At 42.4% G+C, this 19,932-nt stretch overlaps 1 protein-coding gene across 2 annotated transcripts; it reads left to right on the top strand.

Moving 5' to 3' along the window:
• Positions 1 to 580: 580 nt before the first annotated feature.
• On the top strand, positions 581 to 9,846 carry LOC133543500 (tetraspanin-33-like). Of its 2 annotated transcripts, none has more exons than XM_061888090.1 (8): positions 581 to 744; positions 1,027 to 1,084; positions 3,433 to 3,557; positions 3,626 to 3,700; positions 5,045 to 5,140; positions 8,640 to 8,768; positions 8,837 to 8,998; positions 9,073 to 9,846. In XM_061888090.1, the coding sequence occupies exons 1-8, from the start codon at positions 688 to 690 to the stop codon at positions 9,211 to 9,213; spliced, it is 843 nt and encodes a 280-aa protein (XP_061744074.1). In that variant the 5' UTR covers positions 581 to 687; the 3' UTR covers positions 9,214 to 9,846. The 2 variants fall into 2 exon arrangements, with proteins under 2 accessions (XP_061744074.1, XP_061744075.1); XM_061888091.1 differs by lacking the exon at positions 581 to 744 and adding an exon at positions 768 to 865.
• The last annotated feature ends 10,086 nt before the right edge of the window (positions 9,847 to 19,932 follow it).

Below are 19,932 nucleotides of genomic sequence, written 5' to 3' on the forward strand. Positions count from 1 at the left end.
ACGTTGAGCAAACAACCTCAAACTGCCACAATGTAAAAAAAAAATAGTAGTAATAATAAAAAAAATAAAAAATTAAAATCAAATATAAAACTAGAAACAGCCCAATAGGTAGAACCAACATGCATGTCTTTAAAAAGGCTTTTTTTAAAAAAAAAAGATGTTTTTTTTAAGCCTTTTTTAAAAGCATCCACAGTCTGAGGTGCCCTCAGGTGGTCAGGGAGAGCGTTCAACAGACTGGGAGCAGCGGAGCAGAAAGCCCGGTCTCCCATAGTTCGTAGCTTTGTCTGTGGAGGTTGGAGGAGGTTAGCCTGTTTGGAGCGCAGGTGTCGTGTGGAGTATTTTGGGGTGGACAGTTCTTTGAGGTAGAAGGGGGCATTTCCATGGAGGCACTGGTGAGTTAGAAGGAAGATTATAAATTCATTTAATAATATTAATCAAGTCATCAATTTTTTGGGGGGGGGGAATGGGGGTCATAGGTCGTTTTTGCCCGCGGCGCACCCCCCCTCCATTGGAACACCCAGTAAGACAGGACGCAGCCTGACAGCAGCACCTGAAAGGGGCGGAGCCTGAGAGCAGGAATGCAGCGTGCGGCAGCCTGCACGGTGCATTCCCGGCGGGACCCTCAGACCTCGAGCAGCCGCTGTCCGCGCAGCCGCCATCGCCGCGTCCGCCCGCAGCCCAGTGGCCATGCGAGGATACCGCGGCGTCAAGTACATCCTGTTTGTTTTCTGCTACGTCTTCTGGGTGAGTCAGAGCAGGTGTCATGTGATCGCGCTGATCCAACACACCTCGGAATAATCCCTAAACAAACACTGCGTGCTCAGCTACTAACCACTTGATAAGTCCATCATAATTAGTTTAAGAAGTGAGTAAGTAACAGTTCATTAAAACAGTCAATCGTGTTTGAACCGAGCCGACGTTTTGGCCCTGAGACCCGTGATAGGTTCAAGTGCTCCAGACGAGCGTTAGGAATGAAGATGACGGCCAAATTGAATGATGATGCGTCTGCTCGTCGTCTGTCCGCAGGTTGTGAGCGCCGTTCTCATTGCAGTGGGAATCTACGCCAAGATCGTCAAGGAGAAAGGTCAGGCGATGGTCGCATTCCAGCGTGGCCACATAACGTTCTTTTTTGTGGTTTTTACTCCCTACTTAGTCTGGAAGTCTAGGAAGTCGGCTTCCTGCCACAGGACGTGAACCTAACTTTAAAAGGGGGTGAATGTAAGGTCACAGGAAGTGAGAGTATAGCGTTACAGAGAACACATGTAATATAACAGGAAGTTGCAGTACTGTAATGTCACAGGAAGTGAGTGTAAAGTCACAGGAAGTGAGTGTAAGGTCACAGGAAGTGAGAGTATAGCGTTACAGAGAACACATGTAATATGACAGGAAGTTACAGTACTGTAATGTCACAGGAAGTGAGTGTAAAGTCACAGGAAGTGAGTGTAAAGTCACAGGAAGTGAGTGTAAGGTCACAGGAAGTGAGAGTATAGCGTTACAGAGAACACATGTAATATGACAGGAAGTTACAGTACTGTAATGTCACAGGAAGTGAGTGTAAAGTCACAGGAAGTGAGTGTAGAGTCACAGGAAGTGAGTGTAAGGTCAAAGGAAGTGAGAGTATAGCGTTACAGAGAACACATTTAATATGACAGGAAGTTACAGTACTGTAATGTCACAGGAAGTGAGTGTAAAGTCACAGGAAGTGAGTGTACGGTCACAGGAAGTGATAGTATCGCGTTACGTAGAACAAATGTAGAATAACAGGAAGTTACAGTAATGTAATGTCACAGGAAGTGAGTGTAAGGTCACAGGAAGTGAGAGTGTAGCGTTACAGAGAACACATGTAATATGACAGGAAGTTACAGTACTGTAATGTCACAGGAAGTGAGTGTAAAGTCACAGGAAGTGAGTGTACGGTCACAGGAAGTGGGAGTACGTTACGTAGAACAAATGTATAATAACAGGAAGTTACAGTACTGCAATGTCGCAGGAAGTGAGTGTAAGGTCACAGGAAGTGAGAGTGTAGCGTTACAGAGAACACATGTAATATGACAGGAAGTTACAGTACTGTAATGTCACAGGAAGTGAGTGTAAAGTCACAGGAAGTGAGTGTACGGTCACAGGAAGTGGGAGTACGTTACGTAGAACAAATGTATAATAACAGGAAGTTACAGTACTGCAATGTCGCAGGAAGTGAGTGTAAGGTCACAGGAAGTGAGAGTGTAGCGTTACAGAGAACACATGTAATATGACAGGAAGTTACAGTACTGTAATGTCACAGGAAGTGAGTGTAAAGTCACAGGAAGTGAGTGTACGGTCACAGGAAGTGGGAGTACGTTACGTAGAACAAATGTATAATAACAGGAAGTTACAGTACTGTAATGTCGCAGGAAGTGAGTGTAAGGTCACAGGAAGTGAGTGTAAAGTTACAGGAAGCCTGTACAGCGGGAAAGGAAGTGAACGTAATATCACAGGAAGCAAATGTAGCGTGACAGGAAGTGAATTTACTATCACAGGAAGCAAGTGTAGCATGACAGGAAGTGAACATAATATCACAGGAAGCAAGTACAGCATGACAGGAAGTGAACATAATATCACAGGAAGCAAGTACAGCGTGACAGGATTTGAATTTAATATCACAGGAAGCAAGTACAGTGTGACAGGAAGTGAACATAATATCACAGGAAGCAAGTACAGCGTGACAGGATTTGAATTTAATATCACAGGAAGCAAGTACAGTGTGACAGGAAGTGAATATAATATTACAGGAAGCAAGTATAGCATGACAGGAAGTGAACGTAATATCACAGGAAGCAAGTACAGCGTGACAGGAAGTGTATTTAAGATCACAGGAAGCAAGTGTAGCATGAGAGGAAGTGAACATAATATCACAGGAAGCAAGTACAGTGTGACAGGAAGTGAATTTAATATCACAGGAAGCAAGTGTAGCATGACAGGAAGTGAATGTAATATCACAGGAAGCAAGTATAGCGTGACAGGAAGTCAATGTATTATCACAGGAAGTAAGTGTAGCGTGACAGGAAGTGAATTAAACATCGCAGGAAGTAAGTGTAGCATTATAGTAAGTAAACTATCACAGGAAGTAAGTGTAGCGTTACAGGAAGTGAATGTTATATCAGAGGAAGTAAGCGTAGCATTACAGGAAGTTATTGTAATGTCACAGGAAGTGACTGTGGCATGACAGGAAATGAGCAAACCATCACAGGCAGTGAACAGAAGTGTGCGGAGCAAATGTAAACATCACAGAATAGAGTTACAGGAAGTGACTGTTGAGTGACAGGAAGTGAGCAAAGCAATGCAGGAAGCAAACGTAATGTCAAAGGAAGTCAATGTGGCATTACAGGAAGTGAGCAAAGCACGACAGGAAGTGCGTGTAATTCCACAGGAAGTGAAGTGCAGTGGTGTGTGCAGATGTGGTGGACACGCTGACCGTGGACCCGGCGCTCCTCCTCATCATGGTGGGCTCGCTGATGTTCATCATCACCTTCCTGGGATGTTTGGGTGCCCTGCGGAACGCCACCTGCCTGCTGAAGACGGTGCGTACGTCACAGGATGTCACATGATGAGCGATGATGTCATGAGGTGCGTTTTGTCCGTTGGGCAGTTTGCGGCCATCCTGGCGGCGGTGCTTCTGGTGCAGCTGACAGCAGGAATTCTGGGATATGTCTTCACTGACACGGTAGGACATGACACCACCTGTGTGAAATTGCCCCCCTTATTAGCGCTAATATCAAAATACCGCCGCCATTCATTTGTGCCGGTTTTTGCTATAAAATATTTCATTTGAGCCGTTAAAATGTATACCGTAATTCCTTGAATTGCCGCCGGGTATATATTATGCGCCTGCCTAGAATTACTGCCGGGTCAAACTCGTTTCGCTAAATATTATTTTTATTAGCGCATGTCTAGAATTTCCGCCAGGTCAAACTCGTTTCGCCAAATAATTAGCATATGCCTAGAATTTCCACCGGGTCAAACTCGTCACGTCACGAGTGACACTTCACCTGTCATCATTTTCAAAATGGAGATGGCTGATTTCAATCATTCGAAATCGCATAAAGGGAAGAAGATTAAGAGCTATTCAGTAGGATTTAAGGTCCAAGCTATTGAATATGCTAAAAAGAACAGTAAGCAGCTATGTTTTATTATAATACCGTAGCTGCGTGTGATTAAATGACTCCCGCCTCCTGGTGGTAGAGGGCGCTAGTGATCCTTCTTGCGACTACTCGGCTGCAGAAGAAGTGACAACAAGCAGCGATCGTTTATTTTTTCCTCTCGCTTGCACTTTTAACATGGAGGATTACATATCTAAAATAAAGCAGTTTTTGAAACTGGACTTTCAATCGAAGCAGGAGGTAATAAAGGAAGATCTCCCTCCAGACAGAGAGACTTTTAAAACTGAAGAAAGATAAGGAAGACTTCTATAAACAAGTTATCGATGCTTTTGATCAGAAGGAGCTTCGCATGGACTTAATTTATAAGTAAAAGTAAGACCATAATAAAGTTTTTTGTATGAAATGTGCTTTTCATGATGGTATCCTTACATCACACTCAAATTTATAAACACAGGCCTAAATTTACTGCATGCCTTTGGTAAGCGCCGGAGTGAGAAGAGGTTTTAAATTAATTAGCGCCCCGGTGGCAATTCAAGGAAATACGCTACTTTATTCTCAAATAACGTATACATAATTTCCCCTCGGGGATTATTAAAGTATTTCTAATTCTGATTCTGAAATACATTCTCCAACTAGTGATGTCACCCAGCCCTCCCACCTGGTCACAACTTCCCTTGGCTTGTCCCACACCTGAATAATAATAGTAAAACGGTAATAACATCAAAATGAATGATGTCACTGGCCAGAAAATGTATTTTAAAATAACTTAAAAACCGTAACGGCACTAAGAATTATTTATTTATTTATTTTTTCACAGCAAATGAATGACCGTGTTATTTTCATAACTAGCAATGATAAGGGGGGGCCCAACTTGGCTCAGGTCATGTGACCACATTGTTGTCCTCCAGGTGATGGAGCGGACGGAGCGCCTCATGATGAAGACCATTGTCCGCTACCGGGAGGACCAGGACCTGGAGAACGCCATCGACTTTGTCCAGAAGAAGGTAGAAGAATGCCTGATGGCCTGTGTGTGTGTGTGTGTGTGTGTGTGTGTGTGTGTGTGTGTGTGTGTGTGTGTGTGTGTGTGTGTGTGTGTGTGTGTGTGTGTGTGTGTGTGTGTGTGTGTGTGTGTGTGTGTGTGTGTGTGAGACACCAACAAGGAAAAGTATCTTCCATATGAGGAGGTGCGAACAAGTGATGACATAAATCATGGTCCCAATAACATTGCATCTATTAGACAATGTCTCATTTGTGGTGATATCTATCAAAATGAGGGTGGTCCCAAACTAAAAGGAGGAATTTTTCAAATTGACTGTGTTGGCCCTGCGATGAGGTGGCGACTTGTCCAGGGTGTACACCGCCTTCCACCCGATTGTAGCTGAGATAGGCGCCAGCGCCCCCCCGCGACCCCCAAAAAAGGGAATAAGCGGTAGAATATGGATGGATGAATGTGTGTCACTTTTAAAAGTGCTCCCCCTCTGGTCAACATATGAAATAACAAGTGAAGTGAATTATATTTATATAGCGCTTTTTCTCTAGTGACTCAAAGCGCTTTACATAGTGAAATCCATTATTTAAGTTACATTTAAACCAGTGTGGGTGGCACTGGGAGCAGGTGGGTAAAGTGTCTTGCCCAAGGACACAACGGCAGTGACTAGGATGGCGGAAGCGGGGATCGAACCTGCAACCCCCGAGTTGCTGGGACGGCCGCTCTACCAACCGAGCTATACCGTGTGTGTAAAAAGTCAAACGTGCTCCCCCTCTGGTCAACATATGAAACAACAAGTGTGTGTAAGAAATTGAAATGCGCCCCCTTTGGCCCCAATTAATAACAAAAATAAAAAAAATATGTATATAGAGACATACTGTGATGACGAAGTAAATAACGAAGATTAAAAACCAACTACAAACAAAAAAATAAAATGAAAAATTGAAATAATTGACTAGAAGTTTACCTTTTTTGGTATTTGCAAAGAATGCATATATTATTAATATTGTAAATACACATCTTTACATGTCAAGAAAGGGTTGTCCTAAAGAGGTAGGTGGTCTCAAAAAGGTAAATACAAGAATATGTGTGTGCGTTCTTGTATTTCTACCCTTCTTGAGACATCATCATGGTAAAGTAGCTTCCATATGAGGAGTTGTGAACAAGTGATGACATAAATCATGGTCCCAATAACATTGCATCTAATAGACAATGTCTCATTTGCACCCCTGCTGGTCAACATGAGGGTGGTCCCAAAAAGGAGGGATTTTTCAAATTGAAAGGGACAAGCGGTAGAAAATGGATGGATGGGATGGACTGTGTGTCGGTTGTAAAAGAGCTCCCCCTCTGGTCAACATATGAAATAACAAGTGTGTGTATAACTTCAAATTCGCTCCCCCACTGGTAAACTTACGTAATAACAAGTGTGTGTAAGAAAATGAAATGTGCCCCCTTTGGCCACAATTATAAACAAAAATAAAATAAATATGTATATAGAGAACTTGAAGTAAATAATTAAGATTAAAAACCAACTAAAAACAGAAAAAAAACTAAACTGATATATTCATCCATCCATTTTCTACAGCTTGTCAATAATTAACTAAAAGTTTACCTTTTTGATATTTGCACAGTATGTATGTATAATTAATGTTGTAAATACAAATCTTTATGTATCTAACCAGGGTGGTCCTATATATATATATATATATATATATATATATATATATATATATATATATATATATATATATATATATATATATATATATATATTATAAATGATATTTATATAATATAATATCATAAAATAATATAATAAATTGTACAGCACTTGAACTACCCCTGTGGTAAATTTTAAATGTGCTTTATAAATAAAGTTGATTTGATACTGTAATAACTTGATGTAAATAATGAAGATTAAAAACAGACTACAAACAAAAAAATGAACTAAAAGAGTACTTTTTTGGTAGTTGCATTATTAATGTTGTAAATACACATCTTTATACAAACCCCGTTTCCATATGAGTAGGGATTTTGTGTTAGATGTAAATATAAACAGAATACAATGATTTGCAAATCCTTTTCAACCCATTTTCAGTTGAATGCACTACAAAGACAACATATTTGATGTTCAAACTCATAAACTTTGCAAATAATATTCAACTTTAGAATTTCATGGCTGCAACACGTGCCAAAGTAGTTGGGAAAGGGCATGTTCACCACTGTGTTACATCACCTTTTCTTTTAACAACACTCAATAAACATTTGGGAACTGAGGAAACTAATTGTTGAAGCTTTGAAATTCTTGCTTGATGTACAGCTTAAGTTGTTCAACAGTCCTGGGTCTTTTTGTCGTATTTTACGCTTTATAATGCGCCGCACATTTTCCATGGGAGACAGGTCTGGACTGCAGGCGGGCCAGAATAGTACCCGCACTCTTTTACTACGAAGCCACGCTGCTGTAACACGTGGCTTGGCATTGTTTTGCTGAAATAAGCAGGGGCGTCCATGATAACAATGCTTGGATGACAACATATATTGCTCCAAAACCTGTATGGACCATTCAGCATTAGATGTGTAAGTTACCCATGCCTTGGCCACTAATGCACCCCCATACCATCACAGATGCTGGCTTTTGAACTTTGCGTCAATAACAATCCGGACGGTTATTTTCCTCTTTGTTCCGGAGGACACCACGTCCACAGTTTCCGAATATAATTTGGATTGTGGACTCGTCAGACAACAGAACGCTTTTCCACTTTGCATCAGCCCATCTCAGATGAGCCTGGGCCCAGCAAAGCCGGCGGCGTTTCAGGGTGTTGTTGATAAATAGGTTTGGCTTTAGTAGAGTTTTAACTCGCACTTACAGATGTAGCGACCAACTGTAGTTACTGACAGTGGTTTTATGAAGTGTCCCTGAGCCCATGTGGTGATATCCTTTACACACTGATGTCGGTTTTTCATGCAGTACCGCCTGAGGGATCAAAGGTCATCATTGCTCACGTGCAGTGATTTCTCCAGATTCTCTGAACCTTTTGATGATTTTACGGACCGTAGATGGTAAAATCCCTAAAATCCTTGCAATGGCTCGTTGAGAAATGTTGTTCTAAAACTGTTCGACAATTTGCTTACAAAGTGGTGACCCTCGCCCCATCCTTGTTTGTGAATTACTTAGCATTTCATGGTACCCACCTGTTCCCAATTAGCCTGCACACCTGTGGGATGTTCCAAATAAGTGTTTGATGAGCATTCCTCAACTTTATCAGTATTTATTGCCACCTTTCCCAACTTCGTTGTCACGTATTGCTGGCATCAATTTTTAAAGTTAATGATTTTTAACATCACTTTGTAGCATATTCAACTGAATATGGGTTGAAAAGAATTTGAAAATCATTGTATTCTGTTTATATTTGCATCTAACACAATTTCCCAACTCATATGGAAACAGGGTTTGTGTATCTAGAAAGGGTGGTTCTCAAGAAGGTAAAAAAAAAAAGCCAAGAAGGTGTGTGTAGTTCCAGTGCTGCGGCGTGGACAACTACAAGGACTGGTCCAAGAACGTCTACTTCGAGTGTTCCGACTCCAATCCCAGTCTGGAAGCCTGCGGCGTGCCTTTCTCCTGCTGCGTCATCCCCAGCAACCAGGTCACTGACCATCCGCCTTTACTTGCTGAGAGGTCATGACGGTGCCGTGCTCTCCCCCCCCTCCACAGACGGTGCTGAACACCATGTGCGGCCTGGGCACCCAGCGGCAAGATCTCCGGTGGGCCTCCCGGGACGTCTTCACCGACGGCTGCCTGCCCAAGATGGCGGCGTGGATCCGGACCAATATGAAGATGCTGGCCGGGATGACGGGCGGGTTGCTGCTCCTGGAGGTAAACCAGCCCGCCCGCCGACGTCAACACACTTCTTTTTTTTTTTCCTGAGTGTGTGTGTGTGCTGTTGGCAGGTGTGCGTGATCGCCCTGGCTCTGGCTCAGGTGTGCTGGATCAACAAAGTGCGGCGACGGAAGGCGGAGCTCGCCACCCGGAACGCGTCCCGGAAGAAGGACGAGCTGTGGCTTCCCGCCTTTGCTGACTTTGACCAATGAGAGGCGACCCGGACTTATCAGGTTCATCCGGCAGTGACCCCTACAGGCTGGAGTCGTGATGACACACCAGTCACAAAGCTGCTCATAAACAAACAAAAAAAAAACAGCTAATTTTTTAAGCTCACAATGTCGAAACCTCATGATCACTTTTTGGCAGGCCGGCATAGGTTGTTGTCCAAAGTGAGGCCCCGGGGGCCATTTGTGTTTTTTAGTGGCCCACAACACATTCTGCAGATGAAATTGTGTCCTTGGGCAAGACACTTTACCCACCTGCTCCCAGTGCCACCCACACTGGTTTAAATGTAACTTAGATATTGGGTTTCACTATGTAAAGCGCTTTGAGTCACTAGAGAAAAGCGCTATATAAATATAATTCACTTCACAAAAAAAATTCACAAATAAACATAAAATATTATGCAAAAAAAAGGGGAGAGTCAACTAGGGTATACTAATACTAATATAGTTGGAGTTAAAGTGCCCATAATTGTCACACACACACTAGGTGTGGCGAAATTATTCTCTGCATTTGACCCATCACCTTTGATTGGTGAGGGGAGCAGTGAGCAGCATACTTGCCAACCTTGAGACCTCAGCTCAGAATTAGGGAGATATTCAAAGGGTCATATATATATATATATATATATATATTATATATATATATATATATATATATATATATATATATATATATATATATACCAGTGACGTGCGGTGAGGTTCATGGCTGGTGAGGCACTGACTTCATCAGAGTCAGATTTATAAACATATGAACCCTATAGAGCATGGGTGTCAAACTCTGGCCCGCGGGCCAAATCTGGCCCGCCGTTTGATTTCATTTGGCCCTTGAGGCAATATCAAATTAACATTAGAGCTGGCCCGCTGGTAACACCACATTCACCGCTAATACTCATACTGGCCAACCCTCCCGATTTTCCCGGGAGACTCCCAAAGTTTAGTGCCCTTCCCGAAAATTCCCTGGGCAACCATTCTCTTCGATTTCCACCCGGACAACAACATTGGGAGTGTGCCTTAAAGGCACTGCTTTTAGCGTCCTCTACAACATGTCGTCACCTCCTCTTTTCCTCCATATAAACAGCGTGCTGGCCAAGTCACATAATATATGTGGCTTTCACACATACATACTTGGTCAAAATCCATACAGGTCACACTGAGGGTGGCCGTATAATCAACTTTAACATTGTTACAAATATGCGCCACAGTGTGAACACACACCAAACAAGAATGAAAAAACATTTCGGGAGAACACCCGCAAACACAACATAAACACAACAGAACAAATACCCAGAGGCCCTTGCAGCACTAACTCTTCCGTAACGCTACAATATACACTCCCGCTACCACCAAACCCCACCCACTTAATTTTATTTTCGAATTTATTAGCCTGTGGAAAAAGTTAATGTTGATATTTACCTCAGAAGGCTGCAAATAGAAAAGAGGGATTCATTTTTTTAATTAAATTGTATTTAATATACCACTGATGTTTTTTCGTTTGTTTTTTGAAAGTTGATTTTGCACCCTTACGTTATATAAGCTCTGCCTGTTCCATGGGAGGAAGCCCGAGTGCCCGGAGGGAACCCACGCAGTCACGGAGAGAACATGCAAACTCCACAGGATTGAGCCAGGATTACTCAGGACCTTCGTATTGTGAGGCAGATGCACTAACCCCTGTGCCACCGTGCTGCCCTATTTAAGCCTTGCTTGTTCAATATTCATTGCAAAACTTGTTTGGGTCCCTATTAAAAGGTTAATTTGTTCAACCTTGGCCCGCGGCTTTGTTCAGTTTTAAATTTTGGCCCACTCTGTGTTTGACTTTGACACCCCTGCTGTAGAGCATGGGTGTCAAACTCTGGCCCGTGTAATTTAATTTGGCCCTTGAGGCAATATCAACTTAACATTACAGCTGGCCCGCCGTTATTACACAGCAGCGGTGCCGCTGTAACATGGCGCCGCTAGGGATTTTGGGCCCCATGAAAAGACTCTTTACAGGGCCCCCAACACATAATTTTATATAATTACATCATCATTAGGGGCCTCTCTGGGCCCCCCTCCATCATGGGCCCCTAGAATCCGTCTCCTTTCCCCCCCCTTTTTGGCGCCCCTGGCTGTAACACTGCAATTTCTCACACCTGCCAATCCTCCCGAAGTTAAGTGCCCCTCCCGAAAATCTCCCGGGGCAAGCAAGCATTCTCCCGATTTCCACCCGGACAACAATATTGGGGGCGTGCCTTAAAGGCACTGCCTTTAGCATTCTCTACAACCCGTCGTCACGTCCGCATTTCCTCCATACAAACAGCGTGCTGGCCCACTGGCATAATATATGCGGCTATAACACACACATAAGTGAATGCAATCATACTTGGTCAACAGCCATACAGGTCACACTGAGGGTGGCCGTATAAACAACTTTAACAGTAGAAGCATTTAAGTCTCATCTTAAAACTCATTTGTATACTCTAGCCTTTAAATAGACCTCCTTTTTAGACCAGTTGATCTGCCGCTTCTTTTCTTTCTCCTATGTCCCCCCCTCCCTTGTGGAGGGGGTCCGGTCCCATGACCATGGATGAAGTACTGACTGTCCAGAGTCGAGACCCAGGATGGACCGCTCGTCGGGACCCAGGATGGACCGCTCGCCTGTATCGGTTGGGGACATCTCTACGCTGCTGATCCGCTTCAGATGGTTTCCTGTGGACGGGACTCTCGCTGCTGTCTTGGAGCCACTATGGATTGAACTTTCACAGTATCATGTTGGACCCGCTCGACATCCATTGCTTTCGGTCCCCTAGAGGGGGGGGGTTGCCCACATCTGAGGTCCTCTCCAAGGTTTCTCATAGTCAGCATTGTCGCTGGCGTCCCACTGAATGTGAATTCTCCCTGCCCACTGGGTGTGAGTTTTCCTTGCCCTTTTGTGGGTTCTTCCGAGGATGTTGTAGTCGTAATGATTTGTGCAGTCCTTTGAGACATTTGTGATTTGGGGCTATATAAATAAACATTGATTGATTGATTGATTTAACACTGTTACAAATATGCGCCACACTGTGAACTCACACCAAACAAGAATGACAAACACATTTCGGGAGAACATCTGCACTGTAACATAACATAAACACAACAGAACAAATACCCAGAACCCCTTGCAGCACTAACTCTTTCGGGACGCGACAATATATTTTGATATTTACCTCAGAAAGCTGCAAATAGAAAAGAGGTGTAGTTGAGATAGGTGCCAGCGCCCCCCGCAACCCCAAAAAGGGATGGATGGATCACATTAAATTTGTATTTAAATTTTATTTGATATGCCATTGATATTTTTTTATTATTATTATTATTATTTGAAACTCGATTTCTGCATATCACTATAAAGTTACTGTATACAAGCTTTGCTTGTTCAATGTTCAATGCAAAACTTGTTTGGGTCCCTATTAAAAGGTTCATTTGTTCAACCTTGGCCCGCGGCTTTGTTCAGTTTTAAATTTTGGCCCACTCTGTGTTTGAGTTTGACGCCCCTGACATAGAGTATGTTATTCACCATTTGATTGGCAGTAGTTAACGGGTTATGTTTAAAAGCTCATACCAGCATTCTTCCCTGCTTGGCACTCAGCATCAAGGGTTGGAATTGGGGGTTAAATCACCAAAAATGATTCCCGGCCGCTACTGCTCACTGCTCCCCTCACTTCCCAGGGGGTGAACAAGGGGATGGGTCAAATGCAGAGGACAAATTTCACCACACCTAGTGTGTGTGTGACAATCATTGCTACTTTAACTTAATGTAGCAGGTACTTTAGCGAGTGACGGAGACAGATATCTACATATATCCATATTTTAGACATTTTAAGCATCCATCCATCCAGTTTCTACCGCGTGTCCCTTTCGGGGTCGCAGGGGGTGCTGGAGCATACGCTGGCATGATATTTTCACAATCCCTTAAAACGCCACAATACTCAGTCACCATATTTAAGTACCCACAATAAAGACTCAACATAAATATAAATTCAATCGGATCAGAAACATTTGGAGGAATGCTCACCGCCCATAGAAAATACATGGGTATGGCTAGTAGCTACTATTAGCAAACAGATAGACTTAATATCTTAACATCGACACACTCTTTCGTCGCAACTCAGCCCTGATGGTCGCCACCTATAAGTTTACAATTAGTTGTAAAATTTTGGACGGTTGTTTTTACGATATGCAGGAAAACGACAACTATAAAACATACAAGGCTTCAGAAATCCCCATGTAGGCTTAGCCGAGTAGGCAAGAATGATCTCTGGGATCACTAGCGCCCTCTACCACCAGGAGGCCGGATTACTGCAAGCCTCACAGTGCGATCTCCGCAGGCGTTTTATGATTGCCCAGCACAAGAAATACATTACACACATGCAGTTGTTGACAAAATACACTGTACATTATATACCTATGTGTACTAAACTATGGAAATGTATAATATATTTCATATAGCAATACGGTCTCACTGCACAGCAGTAAGCAGTTAGCCGAGTCATTGCGCAATCCATGGTGAGGCTCAACTGGCTGCTGCCTCACCACGAGTCTCTTCTCAATATTTGAACGGCAAATGTGAAAATTCAGCGATTTTGAATGAAAATAATCTAAAACTGGTGAAGTTAAATGGAAAATAACTTTATAGTATAATCACTGGATATATATAACAATTTAATAACTTTCTTTTCTTTTATATATATATAAAAAAAAAAAAAATAAATAAATAAAAAAAAATATATATATATATATATATATATATATATACGAAATAGCTGGGGAGCAGGAAGTCTAGGCTTCCTTGCTTAGGCTGCTGCCCCCGCGACCCGACCTCGGATAAGCGAAATAATTTTCTACCACTTGTCCCATTCGGGGTAGCGGGGGGTTGCTGGAGCCTATCTCAGCTGCATTCGGGCGAAAGGCGGCGTACACCCTGGATAAGTCACCACCTCATCGCAGGGCGGATGTGGGTTTATATATATATATATATATATATATATATATATATATATATATATATATATATATATATATATATATATATATTTTGTTTTTTTTTTTATTATTTTTTTTTAACCATTTAATCTTAATATATATCTTATTTAACCATTTAATCTTAAATCTTTAATTTAATCAGTCTTCTTCTCTTTCTGTTCTGATTGCCGCTGATTGACTTCGAGGTGTAACCGTTATTATTGTCCGGCCGGAAACGGCCCCTAGCGAAGGATGATGTAGCAATAGTGTTGCCCGGGTTGTCCAACATCTGTGTATGGAAAGAAATTGAAGCTGCACAAGACCAAGGATAGCTCAGTGGTTAGGACTGCTGACTTGGAATGAGAAGTACTGGGTTCAAACCCCACTCTAGTTGACAGTATTTTGTTCCATCTCATCTTACTTTACTAAACCAGGAGTCCTCGATTACATTTGTCTATTGAACGCAATCGCTTCTTCGCAAGATCCAGGATAGACCAGGGGTTAAGACTGCTGACTCAGAATGAAAGGTACCAGGTTCAATCCCCACTCTGGTTCATGGTGTTTTGTTCAACCTCATCATACTTTAATGAGCCAGGAGTCCTCGATTACATTTGTGTATGAAAAAAAAATTCTCACCACAAGATCCAGGATAGCCCAGTGGTTAAGACTGTTGACTCAGTTTGAAGGGTGCTGGGTTCGAATCCTATTTGGGTTGACATGTAATTTACAAAGCTGTCTGGAGGCTTCAAGGTGACATATATTGTGACTATGTCACCTCTCCTGTGTAATGTTAAAATAATTATATAATACACTTTTTTTTTATCAAATTACAATTAACCTATTTTATTTTAATTTAATTGTACCCAGGAGAAGTCATTAGGCAACACTCTTTTTTTTAACTTTACACTCCTATTCCCACCCACCTCAGGAATTACACTCACTTGCACACACACACTCATTCTCACACACACACACAGGTAACCCCTGAGGTGTCATCATTGACTATTTGACAATTTATTTTTGATTATTATTATCTGTAATGTTTACTTAATTTTTCAACTATATATTACTCAAACAACTGGCACATAACATTACTCTGTGTGGGGGAGAAGAAACACCTCACAATGTATGTCGTTTTGACACCATACAGCCAAGTTACTGATTCCATGTGTGGGATTTGAACTCAGTACCCATGTATTAGAGCCCACAGTGTTGACCATTGAGCTATCCTGGGTCCCATTAAGATTTGGTTTTCGCTCATATACAAATGTAAACAGTGAACAATGATCGAGGTGGAACAAACAACAAGCTCTTCTTTTTGCTGGAGTTGAACCCAGTAGTACTGCGTGAGAGACAGCAGTCTTAACCATTGAGCTATCCTGGGTGTAGGTGAAGTCTGTTTTTCGCTCGTATACAATGTAATCAGTGAACTTGGTCATACTTTACTGATCCAGGAGTCCTCAATGACATCTGTATATGGACCAAAATCTCACCTTCACAAGACTGATGATAGCCCAGTGGTTAATACTGTTGAATTAGAACATAAGGTACTGGTTTCAAACCCCACTCCGGTTGACAGTATTTCTTACAACTCATCAAACTTTAGTCAGCCAGGGTTCGTAGATAACATTTCTGTATGAAAAGAAAAGCACTTTCCACAAGACCAAGGATAGTCTAGCGGTTAACACTGCTGACTTAGAATGAGAGGTTTGGGGTTCAAACCCCATTCTCTTTGGCAGTATTTTCTTTCACTTCATCATACTTTAGTGAGCCAGGGGTCGTCGATAACATTTGTGTATGGAAATAAATGGGATCTGCACAAGAACAAGTATAGCTCAGTGGTTAACACCGCTGAATTGGAAAAAGAGGTACTGGGTTCAAACCCCACTCTAGTTGACAGTGTTTTGTTCCATCTTATTTTACTGAACCCGAAGTCCTCCTTTTCCATTTGTGTATGGAACGCAATCCATCTTTCACAAGACCCAGGATAGACCAGGGGTTAAGACTACTGACTGGGAACGAACGGTACTGGGTTCAAACCCCACTCTGGATGATAGTGTTTTGTTGAACCTCATCATACTTTACTGAACCAGGAGTGTATATGAAAGAAAATATGCCCTGCACAAGACCCAGGATAGCCCAGTGGTTAAGACTGTTGACTCAGGTTGAAGGTTGCTGGGTTCGAATCCTGGTTGGGTTGACATGTAATTTACAAAACTGTCTGGAAGCTTCAAGGTGACATATATTGTGACTATGTCACCTCTCCCATGTAATGTTAGAAAAAATTATTTAGTAAACTTTTTTTTTATCCAATTAGAATTAACCTATTTTATTTTAATTGTACCCAGGAGAGCTCATTAGTCAACGCTCTGTATTATTCCCACCCACCTCAGGAATTACACTCACTCGCACACACACACACACACACACACACTCACAGGTAACCCCTGAGGTGTCATCATTGATTATTTGACAATTTATTTTTGATTATAATTATCCTTAGTGTTGACTTAATTTTTCAACTATATGTTACTCAAACAACTAGCACATAACATTAGCCAATGTATGTCGTTTTGACGCCATACAGTCCAATTACTGATTCCATGTATGGGATTTGAACTCACTTCCCCTGTATAAGGAGCCCACATGGCTGACCATTGTGCTATCCTGGGTCCCATAAGGTTTTGGTTTTCACTCATATACAAATGTAAACAGTGAACTATGATCAAGGCAAAACAAAAAAATAAGATCTTCCTAGTTGTGGATTTGAACCCAGTAGTACTGCGTGAGAGGAAGCAGTCTTAACCAGTGAGCTATCATGGGTCCCTATGAGAACTGGTTTTCGCTCATATACAAATGAAATCAGTGAACTATGACCGAGGCGAAACAAAAAAAAAGATCTTCCGACTTATGGATTTGAACCCAACTGTACTGCTTGAAAGGCAGCAATTTAACCATTGAGCTATGCTGTACGCTGACAAGCTTTGGTTTTCGCTCATATACAAATGTAATCAATGAACTATCATCAAGGAGAAAGAAAAAACAAAATCTTCCTAATCATGGATTTGAACCTAGTTGTACCGCGTGAAAGGTAGCAGACTCAACCATTGAGCTATCCTGGGTACTACTATCAGTTGTTTTTTGCTCATATGCAAATGTGATCAGTGAGCTATGACCAAGGCGAAACAAAAATCAAGATCTTCCTGGCAATTAATTTGAACCCAGTCGTACTGCTTGAGAAGCAGCAGTCTTTACCATTGAGCTATCCTGGGTCCTATCAGTTTTGTTTTTGCTCATATACAAATGTAATCAGTGAACTATGATCGAGAAGAAACAAAAACATAACCTTCCTAGTTATGGATTTGAAGCCAGCTATACTGCATGAGAGGCAGCAGTCTTAACCATTGAGCTATCGTGAGTCTTATTGAAAAGATAGTCTGGCTCATTCACTAATGGAATCGTGACATCTTTCACAGTAAACTACAATTGAGGTGGAGCTAAATTTTGAACCTAAGTTACATATCAAACCAATTGGGAATCAAACCCAGTACCCCTGTATTTGTACCCCACAGTGATGACCATTGAGGTAACCTGGGTTCCATCAAGAAATGATTTTCGCTCATATACAAATGCAGTCATTTAACAATGATAGAGGTTAAAACAAAAAACAAGACCTTCCAATTTATGGATTTGAACCCAGTAATACAGAGTGAGAGGAAGGAGTTTTAACAAATAAGCTATCCTGGATCCTAGCAATATGTGATTTTTTGCTCACATACAAATACAATCATTAAACTATGATGAGGTGAAAAAAAATCTAAATCTTCCAAGTTATGGATTTTAACCTAGGAGTACTGTGTGAGAGGTAGCAGTCTTAACCATTAAGCTATCCTGGGTTTTGTTGTGACTAGATTTTTATTAATATACAAATGCAATCATTTAAGTATGATAGTTGAAAGACAGAAGTAGCTTTTCCAAGTTAAGGATTTGAATCCAGTTTTACTGACTGAGAGGCAGCAGTTTTAACCATTAAGCTACACTCAGTCTTGTTGCAAGTTTAGTCCGGCTCATTCACTAATGTAATCGTGACACCTGCCTCGATAACAATATATTGGTATCGAGACTACCCTGGAGTGGACCAAAACATCCAAAAGGGGGACTTGAAAACCAAAGTTTTATTGAATAGTCTGATTTCCGTGCGTCGTGTGTTCAAATTTCTTACAGAAAATGGTAAGATTGAGTGTGCCAACCACATTAACAAGGTTTTGGTTGGTGGAATATTAATATTAGTAAAGAATATTTTATTAAAAATCAAACGGGCACTCATACACCCGTGAAACTCGGGGTCCACGCAAAGGTAAAATATTCGGGAAGATCGGAGCATGTGGGAAGAAGTTACAACGTTACAACTTCCCACCACAAGGGGGCGATATTGCTGTCAATATCAAGGTCGAGTCTTACATCAGTTTGGAGGCAGAGTGGGTCATTGCAAGTCAAGTAATGACAGTTAGCTGTAGTTTTCGCCCTAACCCCAAGTGTGTACATCCAGACCCTTCATTTGAACCAGCTTTTGTCAAGATCAAAAATTGGTTGGCGCCGAGGTACGCATGTTGATAGTTCCGTGGTAAGCCTTAAAGTCAAAGTTTGGCACAATGCCACACCCACGTCCTGAGGCACAGGCAAAACCCCTTCGCAGGTTATCATCGGCCCATCAGTCTAGTGCCGGCCATTTTAATCGCAACTCGTTTGGTCAAAGTCCCTAGGAGGAGTTCGTTGGAGTACGAACCCTGTTTTTGGCCAATGAAACCAAGATGGCCGACTTCCGATTATTTTCTATCATGGGTTTTTGAGACTTTTATTCACATTCCGTGTTGGTATAGTCTCTATGGATTTCCCTGACAGTTGGCATGAGATAATTTTTTTTAATCTTCAAGAGGGGGCGCTAGAGAGCCAATTTATGAATTTTGAAAATATGCACATTTTTGCCAGACCTGACGCTCTTGCAAAATTGGTGAGTTTTTGTGCTTATTAAGTGCCTCAAAGTGGGAGATTCATATTCAATGAAGCAAAGTGGAAATAAATCTTAGCAACACAAGACAGAGGGTGGTCCAGTGGCTAAGATTGCTGACTTGAAATTAAAGGTACTGGGTTCAATCACTCTCCTCTCTGAGCTGCTACCTTACCGTGGTAGAGGAGTTTGCGTGTCCCAATGACCCTAGGAGCTATGTTGTCTGGGGGCTTTCATGCCCCCTGGTAGGGTCTCCCAAGACAAACAGGTCCTAGGTAAGTGATCAGACAAAGAGCAGCTCAAAGACTTCTATGGAATTACAACAAAATGAACTCAGATTTCCGTCGCCCGGACGCGGGTCACCGGGGCCCCGCTCTGGAGCCAGGCCCGGATTTGGGGCACGATGGCGAGCGCCTGGTGGCCGGGCCTGTCCCCATGGGGCCCGGCCGGGCACAGCCCGAAGAGGCAACGTGGGTCATCCCTCCAATGGGCTCACCACTCATAGGAGGGGCCATAGAGGTCGGGTGCATTGTGAGCTGGGCGGCAGCCGAAGGCAGGGCACTTGGCGGTCCGATCCTCGGCTACAGAAGCTAGCTCTTGGGACGTGGAACGTCACCTCACTGGGGGGGAAGGAGCCTGAGCTAGTCCGCGAGGTAGAGAAGTTCCGGCTGGATATAGTCGGACTCACCTCGACGCACAGCAAGGGCTCTGGAACCAGT

This window comes from Nerophis ophidion, linkage group LG26 (assembly GCF_033978795.1).
Source record: "Nerophis ophidion isolate RoL-2023_Sa linkage group LG26, RoL_Noph_v1.0, whole genome shotgun sequence".
NCBI classification, from domain to species: domain Eukaryota; kingdom Metazoa; phylum Chordata; class Actinopteri; order Syngnathiformes; family Syngnathidae; genus Nerophis; species Nerophis ophidion.